Source organism: Phascolarctos cinereus, unplaced genomic scaffold (genome assembly GCF_003287225.1).
Source record: "Phascolarctos cinereus isolate Bilbo 61053 unplaced genomic scaffold, phaCin_HiC Scaffold_9;HRSCAF=440, whole genome shotgun sequence".
Lineage (NCBI taxonomy): Eukaryota > Metazoa > Chordata > Mammalia > Diprotodontia > Phascolarctidae > Phascolarctos > Phascolarctos cinereus.
In genome coordinates this window covers 28,316,140-28,333,352 of record NW_027556402.1, presented here as the reverse complement: position 1 = coordinate 28,333,352, position 17,213 = coordinate 28,316,140, and the positions used below count along the sequence as shown (strand labels likewise).

The following is a 17,213-nucleotide window of genomic DNA, read 5'->3' as shown; positions in this document are numbered from 1 at the left end:
TTTAGGAGGGGGAAGCAAAATGATTATACTTTCTAAGTGTTCTATAGCTATGTTAAGAAAATCCTTCCAAAAAGAGAAAATGTGGCTAACAGAAGCTTTTAACATTCTCACCTTAAAGATAATTTCCCACTGTTAAATAGCACCAAAGACATACCTCAGTCTGAATCATCCCATGCCTCTGCAGTCTCATTGTGCGCACCAGGTCAGAGATGTCAAACTGCCAAAGTGAACAAACACCATGTGCATATTTTGGTAAATACAAAGGAACACAAAGAACTCCCCTCAGAACATTCTTATTAGCTCGAAGATAGTCATACAACCCTCTACCATTTGATTACTTCAACATTACACTCTGAGAGGCAGCATCTATACTGCTCAATACTTGAATTTCAACTCCAAAGACTTGTTTCCAAGTCACAGTTGAAATATTTCCTAGCTGCTGACTGCTTTTTACCAGCTACGTGAGCATAGGCAAATTACTACCTCTCTGGGCCTCCATTTCTTCATCCATAAAACAAGGTCGTAGGACTAGCTGATCTCTAACGTTCTCCTTCCAACTCTAAATCCTACGACCGCCATGCTGCCCAAAGAAGGACTCCATTGTGGCTACTGCTATTCTGAATCATATAGTAATAATAACAAGTTTTTTAAATTTAATTTTTAAAATAATTTTTATTTATAATTTTAAAAATAATTTTAAATTTTAATTTATTTAATATTTTAAGGGAGTAGTATGCCATGGTGGATAGGGCACCAGCCTCAAAGTCAGGATGACCTAGGTCAACTCTTGGCAAGTCAATGAACCTTACTGCGACGAGGCAACTCTCTAATACTATTTAAGTGGCAGAGAAAATAGAAAATTACTTCCTGCAATGACAGCAGGAGTTTCCTCCTTGGGGGGGGGGGGTTCCCCTATGCTAATGTAAACACAGGTCTAGTCTTTATACCTATTTCATATTTTAAAAGTTACATCAAAATGCAGATTTGTTACAATTCTTCTCATCTTCTGTCTTTATCCCTATTTCATATTTTAAAAGTTACATCAAAATGCAGATTTATTTGTTACAATTCTTCTCATCTTCTTTCCTGTTCCCCTTTGTCTGGTATTTTCAGCAGGCAGTCTTTATAGCAGAATTGGAGCTTCAAACTTTTGGTTCAATCCCAGTCCTGTCATTTACCAGACAGTCATTTACCTTCTTGAGGTTTGATTCCCTCATCTGTAAAACTGGGATAATAACATGGGTGCAACTTGTCTTTATGGGGCTGTTGTGAGGATAGTATATTGTAAACTATAAAGCACTGTGTAAATGATTGGCATCTGAGTCATATCATAGGATCACAGATCAAGAGTCAGAAGGGACCTCAAAGATTACCTACTCCAACTCTCTTGTTTTATAGATGAGGAAACAGAGGCCTAGGAAAGTTAAGTCATTTGTTCAAAGTCACACACAGAGGTTTTTTTTCTTTTTTTTTTTTTAAGGTTCTGATTTGACTAGAATTCTTTTTTCCTTGAAACTTGACTTAGTCTTTTTGGTAAGCGGATGTTTTGCATTCAAACGTTGCTAGCCCATTGGAGCTGCACTCTCTGAAGCAGAGTTTGAATGCTTAATGGTTTAGTTTGAAAAAGGACCTCAGTGTGTGAGACCTTATCTTGCCAGGTGATCTTCAGAATCTTCCTAACACAATTCAAATGGAAGTGATTCAGTCTCCTGGCATGGCGCTCACATACTGTCCAGGTTTCACAGGCATAAAACAATGAGGTCAGTACAACATCTCTGTAGATCTTCAATTTGGTGGGCAGTTTAATACCTCTGCTCTTCCACACTTTCCTTCAGAGCCTCCCAAACACTGAGCTAGCTCTGGCAATGCATGTGTCAACCTCATTATCAATGTGTACATCCATGGAAACTATTCTATCAAGGTAAGTGAACTTATCTACAACATTTAAAACTTCTCCATTTGCTGTAACTGATGGTTCTACATATGATGTGGTGGCTGAAGGAGTACCTGCGTTTTCTTGGTGTTAATTATTAGGCCAAAATTAGCACAAGCAGAAGAAAATCAATCCATACTTCATTGTATCTCAGTTTCAGAAGATGCATTGAGTGCACGATTATCTGCAAACAGAAAATTGTGCACCAACACTCCCTCCACTCTGGTCTTGGCATGTAGCCTTTTCAAATTGAAGAATTTATCCTGTGTTCATCCTCACTGAAGGCGTTTGATAACATGACTGAAAACATCATGCTTGATAAAAAGTATGAGAGCAAGCACACAGCCTTGCTTCAGAGAACTCACACAGGACAAGCACTCTTGCGGTGGTCAGAAGAAGCAATACAAGGATACTCTCAAGGTCTCTCTTAAGAACTCTGGAATTGATTGTGTGCATTGGGAGACACTGGCACAGGACTGCTCAGCATGGCATGCCCCCATCAGAGAAGGTGCTGTGCTCTACAAGCAACGCAGAATTGAAGTAGCTCAAAATATAGAATCCATCCCAAATGTTCACATGGACTATTTGTGCCCAACCTGTGGTAGAACATTCCGAGATCATACTGGTTTGATCAGCCACAGTCAGACACAATATAACTTGACTCTGGCACAGCGATGTCACTTTTGGATCCTCTTCGAGAACAAAGGACACCACCAGTACCAGTACCACAGGAAGAAACAATGAAAATGGAATCATAATCCCTTCTCCAGAGGTTATGAATTCATAGAATTTGAGAGCTGGAAGGCACTTCTGTGGCCAACAAATCTAACCTGTCATACCTGATAGGAGTCCCCATGATACATACTTGATAAGTGGTCATCCACTTCTCCTTGGAGACCTCCAAGGATGGGGAAGCTAGCACCTACTGAGGCAGCTCACTCTACTTGTGAAGAGTTCTTAATGTCAGAAAGTTCTTGACATCAACCCTAAATTTGCTCCTTTGTAATTTTTCCCAAGGCTCTTGCATTCCGTTCTGGTAAGCCAAAGAAAAAGCCTGATTTCCCTCTTGACATGGCAGCCTTTCAAATACTTGAACACATGATAGATGTATTATGTCTCCCCTGATTCTTCTCTAGGCTAACTATGCCTAGTTCCTTCCAATGACTGCCAGATGGCAAGGACTCATGGCACCTCCATGGCACATTCTCCAATGTCTCTCTTAACCTACAGGTCCAGAACTGAACATGATACTCCAGATGAGGGCAAAGGGGTGGAATAATCTCTTTATTCTTGGAAATGATGCCTATCTTAAGATCAATTTAACACTTCCATGGCTGCCCAATCCCACTACTGACTTCTACTGAGTGTATAAATCCACATAAACCCACAGTTCATATTTTATAGGGGAAAAAAAACTAAAAACAGGGAAAAGTCACATTTTATGTTATCCTGCTTTATCCTAATTTACTGTGAAGTATTAAGTATAAAGGACTTGCAGTCACGATATAATAGTTTTAATTGGTTTAGTGGATAATGAGTTTCTAAGAGTGTGCTGGTCTCTGAAAATGCAATAATCTTTTAAGTTCAATCTGCGTTATTAACATTTTCTCCATCACTTTCTTAAGTTTAAACAATCAATAAATCAAGCCCTGATTTGTAGTGTTCGCTGATTTCCAGGGTCTAAATATTCACAATGAAAATTTAACAACCATTTCCCTAGAGCCAGTAACAGCTGGCTCCTGCATAGCACTATTAACTATGTTAAGTATGGGGTGTTGTGAGGGTCAAATAAGATAATGGAGGTAAAGCACTTTGCAGACCTGGAAGCACTATGTAAATACCAGTTATAATTATTGTTGTTATCACCAGGCCTTCAGTCTGCTGATGACTTCATTCCCTGGGCTTTCTACCTTACTCTGGCCGAGCTCAAGCAATAATATTGGGTGACACAGCAATGTGCTGGTAAACGTTTAACAATCAGGCCCTCTGAAATGCACCCTTAGGGTATGTACGTACCCTCAAGTTTAATCTGTACCACAAACTGTTCCTCATGTCTAGACAATCAACAAAACAATAATTCAAGCTGGATTTCTAGGCATTGCTGCACTTGGTTAGATCTGGCAGCAGCACACCCTTCGCTACGTGGCATATTCAGTTTAAGGAATCTGAAAAGTTAGATTTAAGAAAAAGAAGCTGCATAAATCTGGCTCCTTCCCCATAGAGTTTGCTTATTTTAAAAGTGTTTTGTCTATTTGAACCTTAGGGCCTTATTTAAAAAAGGGGGGGGGAGTGCACAACTGTTTCTAGTTTAGAAACATATGTGTGTGTGTGTGTGTGTGTGTGTGTATTTTGGTAGAAATCAAGGATGTTGTTGGAAAGAGACCTTAGTTAGATGACTTGTCTAGCCCTCCCCTTTACAGAAGAGGAAACTGAACCCCTGTGAAGTTTCATGATTTTCCCAAGGCCACACAGGTAGTAAATAAGAAAGCAAGGATATAAACCCAGGTCTTCTGAGTGAGAGGTGAGTTAAAATTCTTGCCCTACCTTGTGTTACCTATGTGGCCCTGAGCAAGTCACTTAACCTTTTTAGGTTTTTTTTTAATCTACAAAATGAGTTGGACCAAACTATTTTCTTTTCTTTTTTTTTTTAACAAGTTTATTAAAGATCTGCCATATTAGCCAGATTCTTAAGGAATCTGAGCACCTGTGAGCTATTCGTTAGGTTGTAAAAATCTGAGCAGTGGCTAGATTATAAGAGTCTGATCCTGGACCAAACTATTTTCAAGATTTCTTCCAGATCTGTTTTTAAGACTTTTCCCACTCAATTTGTATTTAATAACCAACTTATAAGTTCTGGTAAAAAGTTCACACTTTTAATTAAAGAATGGTTTAAAATAAATATCAGAACTCTTGCCAAATCATGCTTTATGCAGAGGAAGAAAGACCTGCCTAATGTTGGATGAAGTATATCACTCATTATGTTATCTTACTCTTCTCACTTGAATTCTCAGTGCTTCAAATTTCCCATTTGGAAATATAGGATTATAATCAATACTGGCCTTTTGTATGATTTGTACTTCAAAAGACCTATAATTACATGGTAGTGTATCCTCTCTACCGATGCAAATTATAATCCCTGTATGAATCTAATATAATATTTGGGGACTTCCTGATTTTTATTGATTAGTGTAGATACATCTACACAAGTGTCCCTGAACATCTAATTCCACTACTGCAGTAGGTGACGCTCAGCACTAATTTAAGAATATCTCATGGGGGCAGTTAGGTGGCACAGTGGATAGAGCTCCAGCCTTGGAGTCAGGAGGACCCAAGTTCAAATCCAGTCTCAGACACACAACACATGACACTTACTAGCTATGTGACCCTGGGCAAGTCACTTAATCCTGATTGCTTAGCAAAAAGCAAGGAAAAAAAGAGAATATAAAAATAAAAACAAATGAAAATAAAAATAAAAGAATCTATCTCATGGAAGAGATAAAAGCAGATAAATCGTCTGGCTGAGAAGGCAGGTCACGGTTTCTCCATGTAGTTAATCCAGGTAAGAACAATACTGTGTTTCTCTGATCTGAAAGGTTATGGCACCTTAGTAGGCTCTTTGGATCATTGTAAGGTCATAGCTTTAGAGATGGATGGGATCTTATGTGACTGAATTCAATTCTCTCATTTTACAGACAAAGAAACTAACACTTAGATTTGAATTAGGAGCTGCTGTGGCTAAAAGAATTCACCTCCTGCGGGACAAGCTTCTGGTGACGATCCTTCAGACCTGGTCTTTGGATGACCCACCATTCATTGCCAGGCTCATACTCAAAGCTTTACCCTCTCAGCAGGGTCTGCTAATGTACATTAAGAATACTGTGGGGGTTTCTTTGTTTGTTTGTTTTTAAGATGCTGTGATGTTAAAGAATCAGAACAGGGCTTTAAAGATATATGTAGGCTTTTTTTCTTTTGTAATGGATCTGTGATTTCATTAGTGTAAGGCAGAGATGTCAAATACATGGCCTGCAGCCTGAAATCCTGGGTGCAGCCAAAACCAGATTAAAATGTAATCAGAAAATATTTAATGAAACAAATAAAAATACAATGGAACCAATGCTGACATGCAGTATTCTAATTAATCTTTGGTCACAAGAATCCTAAGAGGCCTCTGTCTCTATACGAGTTTGATTTCACTCATGTAGGGCACTCAAAGTGATAAAATGATTTCTGCCAGTATAAACTGGCAACTTCCTGGGGGCACTGAGAGATCAGGTGATGTGCCCAGAGTCACACATCCAGTATGTATCAGAGACAGGACCCGAACCCTATCTTCCAGCATCTTTGCCCAGCCAGATTCCCACTATGCAATGCTGCCTCGCATATGTATAATGAAAAAACCAAAATGTAATATTAGTAAAGTGCTTTGAACATAGTGTTTGTAAAACATTCATTTTTACAAACTGAATTTATTATCTCTTTTCGGCTTTCTTTACTACGTAAAATGCTATAGCCAAAATGAATGAAACCCTACATACATACCTACCTATATATAAAGATGTAAACATATAGTTATGTGTTATATATAAATAACACACACATACATACAGTTGCAAACCCCCAAGGCACTGCCTAAGTTTAAGCACCAGATTATTTATTCTAATTAACTATTTGCATCCAGATAGTACACGGGTACTCACTTCAAGATCTTGATTGATTAGTCCTAGAACCACGTCTATACAAATAAGGGTCCCTGAACGGCCGATGCCAGCGCTGCAGTGAATGATGATTGGCCCTGCTTTGTGAACATGTCTCATGTATGAAATAAACATGAGTAAGTCATCTGGCTGAGAAGGTGTATCATGGTCTGGCCAGGCAGTGAAATTCAGATGAGAAACACATCTTACTTCTCCAGTCTGAAAGTTTAAGACAGAATAAGTAAATAAATGCAAAAATGTTGTTTTTATGCAAATAATTAATACACACCTCTCCCACACCCCAAACAAACTCCAGTGACTTTCTATTAATAAACTCTAAACTCCATTGTCTGATATCTAAAACTATTTACAACCTGGTCTCTTTCTATCTTTCTCATCTTCTTACACATTACTCCCTTCTGTGCAATTACAATCCATTTAAATGACAGACTATTTGCTGCACCAGACACACAATCATCCATCTCTTGTGTTTGTGTGATTTTGCCCTGGCTGTCCCCTATGTCTGGAATGCTTTCTTGATTTCCCGTAGGTTCTAGAAGTGCCCCCTCTCCCCACAAATGCCCTGGGTAAGAACTGTTTCCCTAGGCATCTCTCCCACAGAAACCACAGGTACTATTACTGTATCTTGTTAAGGAAAGAATAGCTAAAGGCAACAGTTGTAACTATCCTTCTGAAAGGTACTTCTTCCTCTGTGATCAGGGAGACTTAAAACGTGTGCATGTTAAATGAGATCTTAGGAGGAGCTATGAGGAATTTATGAGGGGAAACAGATTAGAAAGAGAATTCTAGAGTCTGTGAGGAGCTGGTGGTTTATAGTGCATTCTGGAGAGATCTCTACCTGCAAGGACTAAAGGAAGAAGAATAACAGCTTATTCCTGGAGAGATCAGCTTTATTTTAATCTTGAGTGTAATATGAAGAAGATCTGACAACTTCTTATGGTATAAGGATGTTACCAACTGAGTTAGGTAAATGAAAACACATCCAACAAGGATGCAACTCTCTCCACTTATGATATTAAAGATCACTAGTGAAGAGGATCTTTCATGTCTAAAGATCCTGTTATAAAAATTGGTAGTTTCTAATACTCAGCTTTGGAAGCACTCTATGGTGCTGAGTGAGGGCTGACAGATGACTGTAAATTAAATCTTATTTGTAGTGAAGAGGGATCTGCTTAAAGCTAACAAAAGAAACCCCCAAAGATTGGCATCTGTTCTATAGAGTAGAAGGTGGGCAGGGAAGCTAAAAAGTTATGGAGGTTGACATAAAAGTGAATGGATGCAGACGTGGAAAGAGAAAAAGCGTGTGGTGTCCCTGTTTTTTTGACAAAGTGATAACTCACAAGGCACAGAATGATTTTATTCACTTACCTGAATGTCCTGGAGCTCCAATGCTCTGACAATAAAGCCTGTTAGCTGCTGCACTCTCACCAGGGCAAGCCGAAGCCTGTCATTTACCATTATAGTTTTGCCCAGGATATCTGGCCAGTACCGCTGGCATTTGATCTTTTCTCCTTCTACTTCCTGGGTCATCATAGCTATCACTGTAGCATTCTGTTCCCAAATCATCTGCCAAAAGTCTGCAACCGTTGTAGGGAGAGGTCCTTGACAGGCGATGTAAACAAATTCCTGGTTCCCCACTGGCATCTTAATGAAGCTGGCGTTGATATAGCCTCCTTCATCTCCAAGCGGGACTCTTGTGGCATCATCTGTGATTTCCCCACCACAAAATAGTCATCATGTTAACATGTTTATTTTCAAATGATTATCTTTCAAATAGCTTGGATAAGGGGGACATTAACATTTTCATTTTAGCAAAAGGGGAACACATTTCAGCACATATTTGTAAGCAGCAGAGGTGAGTTTCATACAATATCTCCCCATGTGTTACATGTACACTTAGAATGTGAGCGCAAGGACTTCCGCTTCTGGGAACCAAGATGGCGGAGTAAAAAGGTAGTCGCTCTCACCCTCCCCATCAACCTCTGAAAGCCCAGAAGATATCACCCCAGGAAAAATCCTGGAACAGCTGAACCAGAAGAAAGACAGGGAGCAGCAGTCCAGCGCCCAGGTAGCTTGAGGGATTAATGGGAAAGGCCCCTCTTGCCCTGGGGGAAGGGGAGCAGTACAGAAAGGGAGGCATCCCAGCAAGCTAATGGAAAGCCCCACTTTAGCACACCAGGAGGAGATCTTGGAGCCCAAGTGGTGGAGCAGGCAAACACCAACACCTGGACCTATGAGTGCCTTAGTGAGGGCAGAGGAATTGATGGAAACCGGCTCAGAAAACCACCAGGTGCCTAGGCATTCTACAGCAACCAACTCTTCCAGTGCCTCAGCAAAAATAAGGAAACCTGCACTACAAAGGGCCCCAGGCAGATAAACACCCCTCCATCCGAAAGGAGCTGAAGAAAGCTAAAGGAAAGGAAAAGCAGGCAACCTAGAACTGCCTGAAAGTTCCAGCCTTGCTGATTTCAGCCCAACACCAGCTAAGCTGCCAGAACCCTACAGCCTCCAACTGCCAACACTGGAGTCCCCAGCACACAAAGCCCTAGGCTTCCAACACAAGAAGCTTGGGTCAGTGCCCTCTGCTCCCCAGCAGGAGAGCTCAATTTCTTCTTCTTCTTTTTTTTTCAATTTCTTTGAAGGCCAGGGAATATTCAAACACCATGAGCAAAAAGAAACGTACCATAGATTCATATTATGAGAACAGTGAAGATCAAGGCAGAAAGTCTGAAGAGGACAACATTGTCAACAAACCCATATCTGGAACCTCAAAAGGGAATATGAACTGGTCTGAAGGCCAGAAACCTGAAGAGCTCAAGAAGAATTTTAAAAGTCAAATGAGAGGGGTAGAAGAGTCCTTAAAAAATACAATTGGCCAACTGGAAAAAAGTACACTGAAGAAAACAAGTCCCCAAAAAATACAATTGGCCAACTGGAAAAAAAGTACACTGAAGAAAACAAATCTCTAAAAAATACAATGGGCCAAATTGGGAAGGAGATACAAAATCTAATAGAAGAAAACAATTCGTTAAAAATTAGAATTGGGCAGATGGAAGCTAATCACTCTATGAGAGAGCAAGAATCAGTCAAACAGAAATAAAAAAATGAAAAAGTAGATGAAAACAGAATGTGAGCACAAGGAGCTTCTTTTACATGTTTGCTATGTTTATTTAGGCAATGAACGCAATGAAAATTAATTAAAATGAGTAAATAAACTTATGGTTGTTGACTCAGGACCTAGGGAGAGGAAGAACTATAACTGCTGTTATTACTCCCTTGACTATCCTTAAGTAATAAATGAAAAAGCCACAAAGCTTTCTGATACACACACACACACACACACACAATAACAAGTATTATACCTTTAAAAAAATTTTTTTTTAGGTGAGGCAACTGGGATTAAGTGACTTGCCTAGGGTCACACAGCTAGTGAGAGCTATGTGTTACAGGCCAGATTTGAACTCAGGTCCTCCTGACTCCAGGGCTGGTGGTCTATCCACTGTACCACCTAGCTGTCCCAAAAGTATATACCTTTTGTAGTACTGTTTGGCATGTCTAAAACCTTTAATAATTTTTTCCAACAGAATGAGTCTGTATATGTTTACATGTTTAGATTTAGACAGTGTGCCAATTTCTAAAACTAATGGGTAACTGTCATGTTGATCATATGAGAATCCTACTTCAGGGTTCTGAATTTTTCTACCTACTGAGCTTAATTATTTCTTCCTAAATTCTGGTTCATGCTACTTGACCTTAACAAATCTACCCACTATTTCTTGGCTTTTGACTTGCCTTTCTTGCTTATAAGCCATTGCCTGGGCCATCACACACCTTCCTGAAACTTTTACCTTCTTCTCCGCTAATTTCTAAGGTATAAGTGCTCACCCAAAACATTTAACAACCTAGCAGGTTCCAATTGGCTTCACCACCCACCACTCCCCAAGCACCTGTGCATAATGATGAAAAGAAACAGGTGCTCCTATTCATCACTTCCAGGTATTTAGATAAACAAATAATCCTATTTTATTATTTGGCTAAGCACATTGTGGTAGACGGCACTGTGGTGAAAATAACTCGTCTTAGTCTGCTGCAAAAATTTAAGGCAAGTGAGAACCACTATGGTAGCTCCAAAGAGTTTACTGAAATCATTTGATGCTTTATAGAGAAACATGGTTAATTCTTGAAATACAAAATGGGCATAAGGAAGAAATTGTTGACGGTTGCAAAACAGGAACTTGGGAAATCTACCTATTCAGAAGCCAATCCAAAGAAAGATTATTTTTAAAAATACCAAAAAACTGATTCTCTGATCCTCAAATATTATACTAGTAAAAATTCAGGAAACTGAAGAAATTGTGTTACCTGATGCCCATCCAATCAGTTTTAAAGTCACACAGATTTTGTACTAGGGATTCACATCTGAACGCTCAAAAAACCGAGATTCCTTATAAGAAAGGAATGAAGGAGAGAGAACTCGAGAGGGAGAAGGAAGAACAGGATGAAAACTGGCTGGAAACTTAAAAACCTGAAACTGTCATTATAATTTCTTGTTAAAATAATACCCAATTTGGAACTAATTAGAACTTACAGGGAAGTATATTCTTATATCTGTTTTTCCTCCTATTTTCCTTCGTTTGTCCAATTAAGCACTGATCCAAAGGTTTTAATTCCTGAAGATTCTGGAAGTATAAATGAAAACAATGTCAAATTTTCTGAGATAGCCAAAAGGCCACAACCATGATGCTAAATGGTATAAATAGGAAAAGACTGGCAGTTGATCAGAGAAGAATTTATAAAATGCTAAAGAACAGGCCTACTTTTCTAAGCTAATGTTTTGGGGCAATCAAGTTAAACACACATAACAGCACAACCCTGATTAGGTAATCCGGTGCTGAGCCAAGTTCCTACATGTGTTTTTTCTGTAACAAACTATAGACAGAAAAGTCTCCTTGGAAACAATTGTTAATCCTACAATAACCAAATTTGATAAGGACTTTTAAGACAACTCATATAAACTGTGTAACTCTCCCTTAAGATGATTCAACACGCATTTTTGAGGGCATAGGGCACTTATTTAAAGAACTTTGATTCAAAATAATGAATGCCCTAGAATCACAAAGTTCAGTGGCATCATAAGGTCCTCCTTGCTCCATTCTCCCAAGTGGTGGCTTCTTGTTTCTGTGAAGCAAATATGCAGGCTGACAGTAAAAAGCAATATGCTGTATCACTACACCATCAAAAAGCTTCATCTTTTGCTCATTTCCCTTGTCAACTAGTTTTTCTCCTACTGTCCAAATGGTGTATCTTCTGGCGGTGATAATCATTGCATGAAAAAATGTGAAATGATTGATGCCAGTAATGGTATCACTTAGACACTAGTAGAAAAGCCAACTGACAAAAATGGACGATGGAAAAAAAGGACCACAGGGAGCAGCGCATGTGCATGCATGTGTGTGTGCGCGCGCGTGTGTGTGTGTGTTGTGTGTGTGTGTGTGTGTGCGTGTGCTGGGGAAGGGGAGCAGTATCACCCACTACTACTCTGAAATGAGATGGCATACTTGTAAAGTCAGTTACATCAAAACTATGGCACGATGACAGATGTTGATTTTATCTTGCACCTGGAGTTTATATTTGACATTTCTGGGGTTCCTTTCTTCCTTCCTCAAGGTTAAGAAGCAATGAAACCATATCTCCAAGAAAAGTCATCAAGGTACAAGGTAAGAGAGATCTAACTTTGAATTAGTCTTATAGGGATTTATTTAGGAAAAACAGTGAGCAATAAGGATATGTTAGAAAAGGCACTACAGGACAAAAAGATTTTTGCATTTGGAAATTAAATAAGGGTTGGTGTTAAGGTATTTTTTCCATGCAACAGAACATCACCTTTACAGTCATAAGAAGCAGCATTAGGAACTCACCTCCAGCTCTTTGGAAGGAATCCCTTGCTCTAGGAGACCACGCAACATTCGGATCACACATTTCAACTTGTTACCAGCATAATTGCCTGAAGGAAGCACTCTGACGACAGGGAGGGCAGAGAGCTCTTTATTTGTTAAAAAGGGGTGATCTACAAAGAAAGATGAAGGGGACCCGTATGTACAGACATATTTTTGGTAGCTTTGTTTGTGGGGGCAAAGGACTAGAAACTGATGAGGTACCCATCAGGTGGGGAATGGCTAAACAAGTTATGGTATGTGAACATAAAGGAATATTATTGTGCTGTAAGAAATAATGAAGGGGATGGTTTCAGAAAAACTTGAGACTTGTACGAGCTGATGCTGAATGAAGTGAACAATGACAATAATACTGTGAAGACTTAGGAACTCTGATCAATGTAATAATCAACCGTGATTCCAGAGGATTCATGATGAACTTGGCTGCCCTCCTCCTAATAAGGAGGTGATGAAATTAAGACATATTGTCAGACATATCAAGTGTGGGATTTGTTTTGCTTTACTATACATAATTGTAACAGGGGTTTTGTTTTCACTACTTTCTCAATCAGAAGGGAAGGTAGTGGGAGGGAGAGATGGCTGATCATCACTTTAAAAAATTAGCTAAAAAAAGGAGATGATATCTAGCAGGTACAGATTAATCTGTTTTAATCCCCTTTTCTCCTTATTGGGACAACTATTTTTGCCACCCTTACAATGAGTTTACTGTATAAACTATTCAGCCAGGAGAGATTTGGAGGGTGACTAACATTTTTTTAGGTAGTGCTATAAGACCAATGAATTAGACAATGTAATCTTTAACTCAGGAAGTATTTATTAAGTATCTTAAAGAAATCACAGTCTAATGGGGAAGATGATATGCAAACAACTATGTATAAATAAGATACAGGACAAAGTGGGACTAGTGTCAGAGGGAAAGCACTAAGATTAAGGAGGGCTGTGAAAGGCTTCTTGCAGAAAGTGGAACTTTAGCTGGGATCTGAAGGAAGCTGGGGAAACTGGAAAGCAGAGATGAGGAGAGAAAGAGAGAGTTCTAGGTATGGAGGACAGGCAGTGAAAATCCTCAAGACTTGAGAGATGGAGTATTGTGTGTGAGGCGTAGCAAGGAGGCCAGGGAGATGGAATTTCTGAGTAGGTTGTGAGGGAGGAGAAGATTTCAGAAGATTGGAAAGGTAGGACAGGGTCAGGTTATAAAGGGCTTTAAACTCCAAACAAAGGATCTTACATTTAATCTCGGTCTGGGGATAACATCTGTGCATAAGGTTAAATCTGTGCATAAGGAACGTCAATTTCATAGCTGAGTGGTGCACAGGTTGGACTGGAGTGTGGAGAGAGTCGAGGCAGGCAGACCCACCAGCAGCTATTGCAATAGTCCACGTATGAAATGATACGGGCCTACAGCAGGGTGGAGGCAGCATAAGAAGAGAAAAGGGGCACAAAAGTAAAACGGACAGGCCTTGGCAACAGATTGGGCAGGGTGGGGAGCAGTGAGAGACAGTGAGGAGTTGAGGATGACACCTCGGTTGCCGGCTGAGTGATGGAGGATGGTAGTACTATCTAGAGTAAAAAGGAAATTCAGAAAAGGAGAGAGTTGGGGGGGGGGGGGATGAATCCACTTTGGACACGTTGAGTTTATCTATGGGACACACAGTTTGAGATGTTAAATAAGGCAGATGGAGATGTGAAACTGGAAGTCAGGAGAGAGGTTAGGGCTAGACAAATACATTTGAGAATTATCTGCAAAGGGATAACAACTGAAGTCCTGGGAGCTGATGGGATTATCAAGCAAAATGGTATAGAAAGAGAAGAGAGCCCAAGACGGAGCCTCAGAGGCACACCCATTGTTAGCAGACATGACTTATAGGACACTGAGAAAGGCTGGTCTGACAAGCAGGAAAAGAACCAAGAGAGCAATGTCACAAAAACCTAGAGAGAAGGGGAGAAGAGGGTGATCAACAGTGTTGAAGGCTGCAGAGAGAGTAAGAATGATGAGGATTGAGAAAAGGCTATTAAATTGGGAAATAACCTGGTAACTTCGGAGAGAGTAGTTTCAACTGAATGAGACAGATGGAAGCCAGAGGGTTAAGATGAGAGTAAGAGGAAAGGACATGGAGGTACTGGTTGTAGATGCCCTTCTCAAAGGGTTTAGCCACAAAAGGGAGGAGAGATAGAGGAAGACAGCCAGCAGGATGAATGGGATGGGTTTTGAGAATAGGGAAGATACAGGCATGCTTGCAGGCAGGAGGGCAGCAGGGAGAGATTGAAGGTAAGTGAGATGGCGGGAGAAGACAGGATGGTATGAGACCACCAGGGCAAGGAGAAGAATCACCTGTTAGGGCGATGGAGATAGTGACAGAAGGCACATGAGTGACATGAGACAGGAAGAAAAGGATGACAGGGAGCTTTCAGTTAATGGCGAACATGTAAAAAAACCACACACACACACACACACACACACAAAAAATCCTGGCTACATTCTTGCAATGTTCAGGTTTAGTGAACCAACTGTTAACTACAAATTACCTTTTGTAAGATCTTCCTGGTTTATTGTCTCATTTGGTAACTTGTCACTTCCCCACATTATTTCACCTTCATCATCTTTCCTCCCTTTGAGCTTTTGAGTTAAGCTGTAAAAAGCAAAGAAATTTGTGACATTTCTTTTAGTTTCATTAAAAAAAAATTTAAACTCAGGCTATTTTCTTTCCCTTCTGGTAATTTTGTAGAATGCTATTTGACAATCCTATGAATCTAATGAAAGCCCCTTCTACTGGTTCCTTGTTGCCCTGAGGATGAAACAATATCAATGTGCCACCAGGTTAACTTCTTCTCTGAATTTCCCTTGCCTTCTGTACTTCATGTAAAAGGATCCCTCTCTAAAGGCTGAAGGTACATCAGTTTTCAAGCTTTCTCTTTCAGACAAAGTCACAACAGGTAAATCTCAAAATGCAAACTCCTGCCATACCCCCCTGGGCTCTTGCCCTCTCTTAGCACAATGTCACCAAATATTTATTCAAAGTTTAAGAGAAGCACGAAGGATTAAAGAATCACAAAATCAGAACTGGAAGGAACAGTGACCATCTAATCCAAAGTATACACCAAAAGATTCCCATTGATGAGTGCTTGTCCATTTGAAAGCCTCCATAGAGAAGGCCCTCACCCCCTTTAAAGGCAGCCCATTCCCCTTTTAGACACATAGCTATCGAAATACATTGACCTCTTGAAAATTTCTACCCATTGTTTCTGGTTCTGCCCTCTTGGGCTAGACAGAGTACATGATAGTATTTCAAATACTTGAATATATCTCTCATGTCCTCTGGAATGTTCTCTTTTCCAGTCCCTTTAACAGATCCTCCTAACACAGACTCCAGGTCCTTTACTGTCCTGAGGGCTTTTCCTCTGGACATTCTTCAGCTAATCAACGTCCTTTTAAAGCTGTGGTGCTCATAACCAAACACGATACTCCAGAAGAGGTCTGATAAGAGCCAAGTATGGTGGGACTGCCACCTTCTGGTTACCAAAAACTATGGTTCTCTTAATGTGGCCTGGGATCACACCAGCTTTTTCAGCTACTACATCACACTTCTTACTGACTTCTACTGACCTTGAAGTCCACTAGAACTTTCAGATTTTTTGCAGAACAACTGTTATTTAATCGCGTCTCCTCTATTTGTACTTGGGAAGTTGATATCTTGTACTGTGATACTTTACTTTACATTTGTCCTTATTGAATTTCATCCTATTAGATTCAGCCCAATAACCTGATAAGATTTTTTAGGACTGACAGTCATCCAGTGTGTTACCTATCCTTCATGCTTTATGTCAAATGTGATGAATATGCCATCCATGCCTTTATCACAAGTCACTGATAAATGTTAAAATGTTAACATATGCATACAAGTACCAAAAACAAACAACGTTAACCACCCCAGGGCCGAGCTCAGATCCCTGGGGATGCACCACTTGACTAGAGACCTCTCATCACGTTAACATGAAACCATCACAGTTCTTGAAGCCTGGTGCCCCCCGCAATTGTTAGCTTCTCCATAAAAAAAAAGTGTGAGACATTTTAATGTAAGTTTTTTTAATTAGAAAAAATGACTGGGATAAAAGCACTGATCAGAGCTCCAACAAGCATGTATTCCAGAAATGTTATCTTAGATGACATAAGTAAATGTCAAAAAAGTATGCAAGTGTGCAAGAATGCAAAATATGTCTTTTGGCCTGTTATAATTTCTTTTGTATCAATCAGTATGTGGGTCATTACTTTCTCTCTCTGAGTTTTGGGGGGGTTTTGGCTTTTTTTTTTTTTTGGTGAGGCAATCAGGGTTAAGTGACTTGCCCAGGGTCACACAGCTAGTAAGTGTCAAGTGTCTGAGGCCGGATTTGAACTCAGGTCTTTCTGACTCCAAGCCCACAGCTCTATCCACTGTGCCACCTAGCTGCCCCTCTCTCTCAGTTCTTTAAGTGATAACATGACATTGTGGTTGTCACTTAAAACTACAGCACTCACAAGGTTAATTATTTCCTCTGCAGTGTGACAGTCTGCAATTGGGATGAGCTGACTCTAGATTATTGGGAACATACTGGTTACACGGTTTGTGGTCCAAAATA

The 17,213-nt window shown here is 39.9% G+C and overlaps 1 protein-coding gene across 1 annotated transcript in view; it reads right to left on the bottom strand.

The window, feature by feature from the left end:
* The window catches only part of PTPN13 (protein tyrosine phosphatase non-receptor type 13), a 210,869-nt gene that overhangs the window by 3,671 nt on the left and 189,985 nt on the right, over nt 1-17,213 (bottom strand). The window contains 6 exon segments of the mRNA XM_078148659.1: nt 155-217; nt 6,631-6,846; nt 8,017-8,354; nt 11,237-11,327; nt 12,567-12,715; nt 15,126-15,229. Of these exon segments, the coding sequence (XP_078004785.1) occupies nt 155-217; nt 6,631-6,846; nt 8,017-8,354; nt 11,237-11,327; nt 12,567-12,715; nt 15,126-15,229 (961 nt within the window).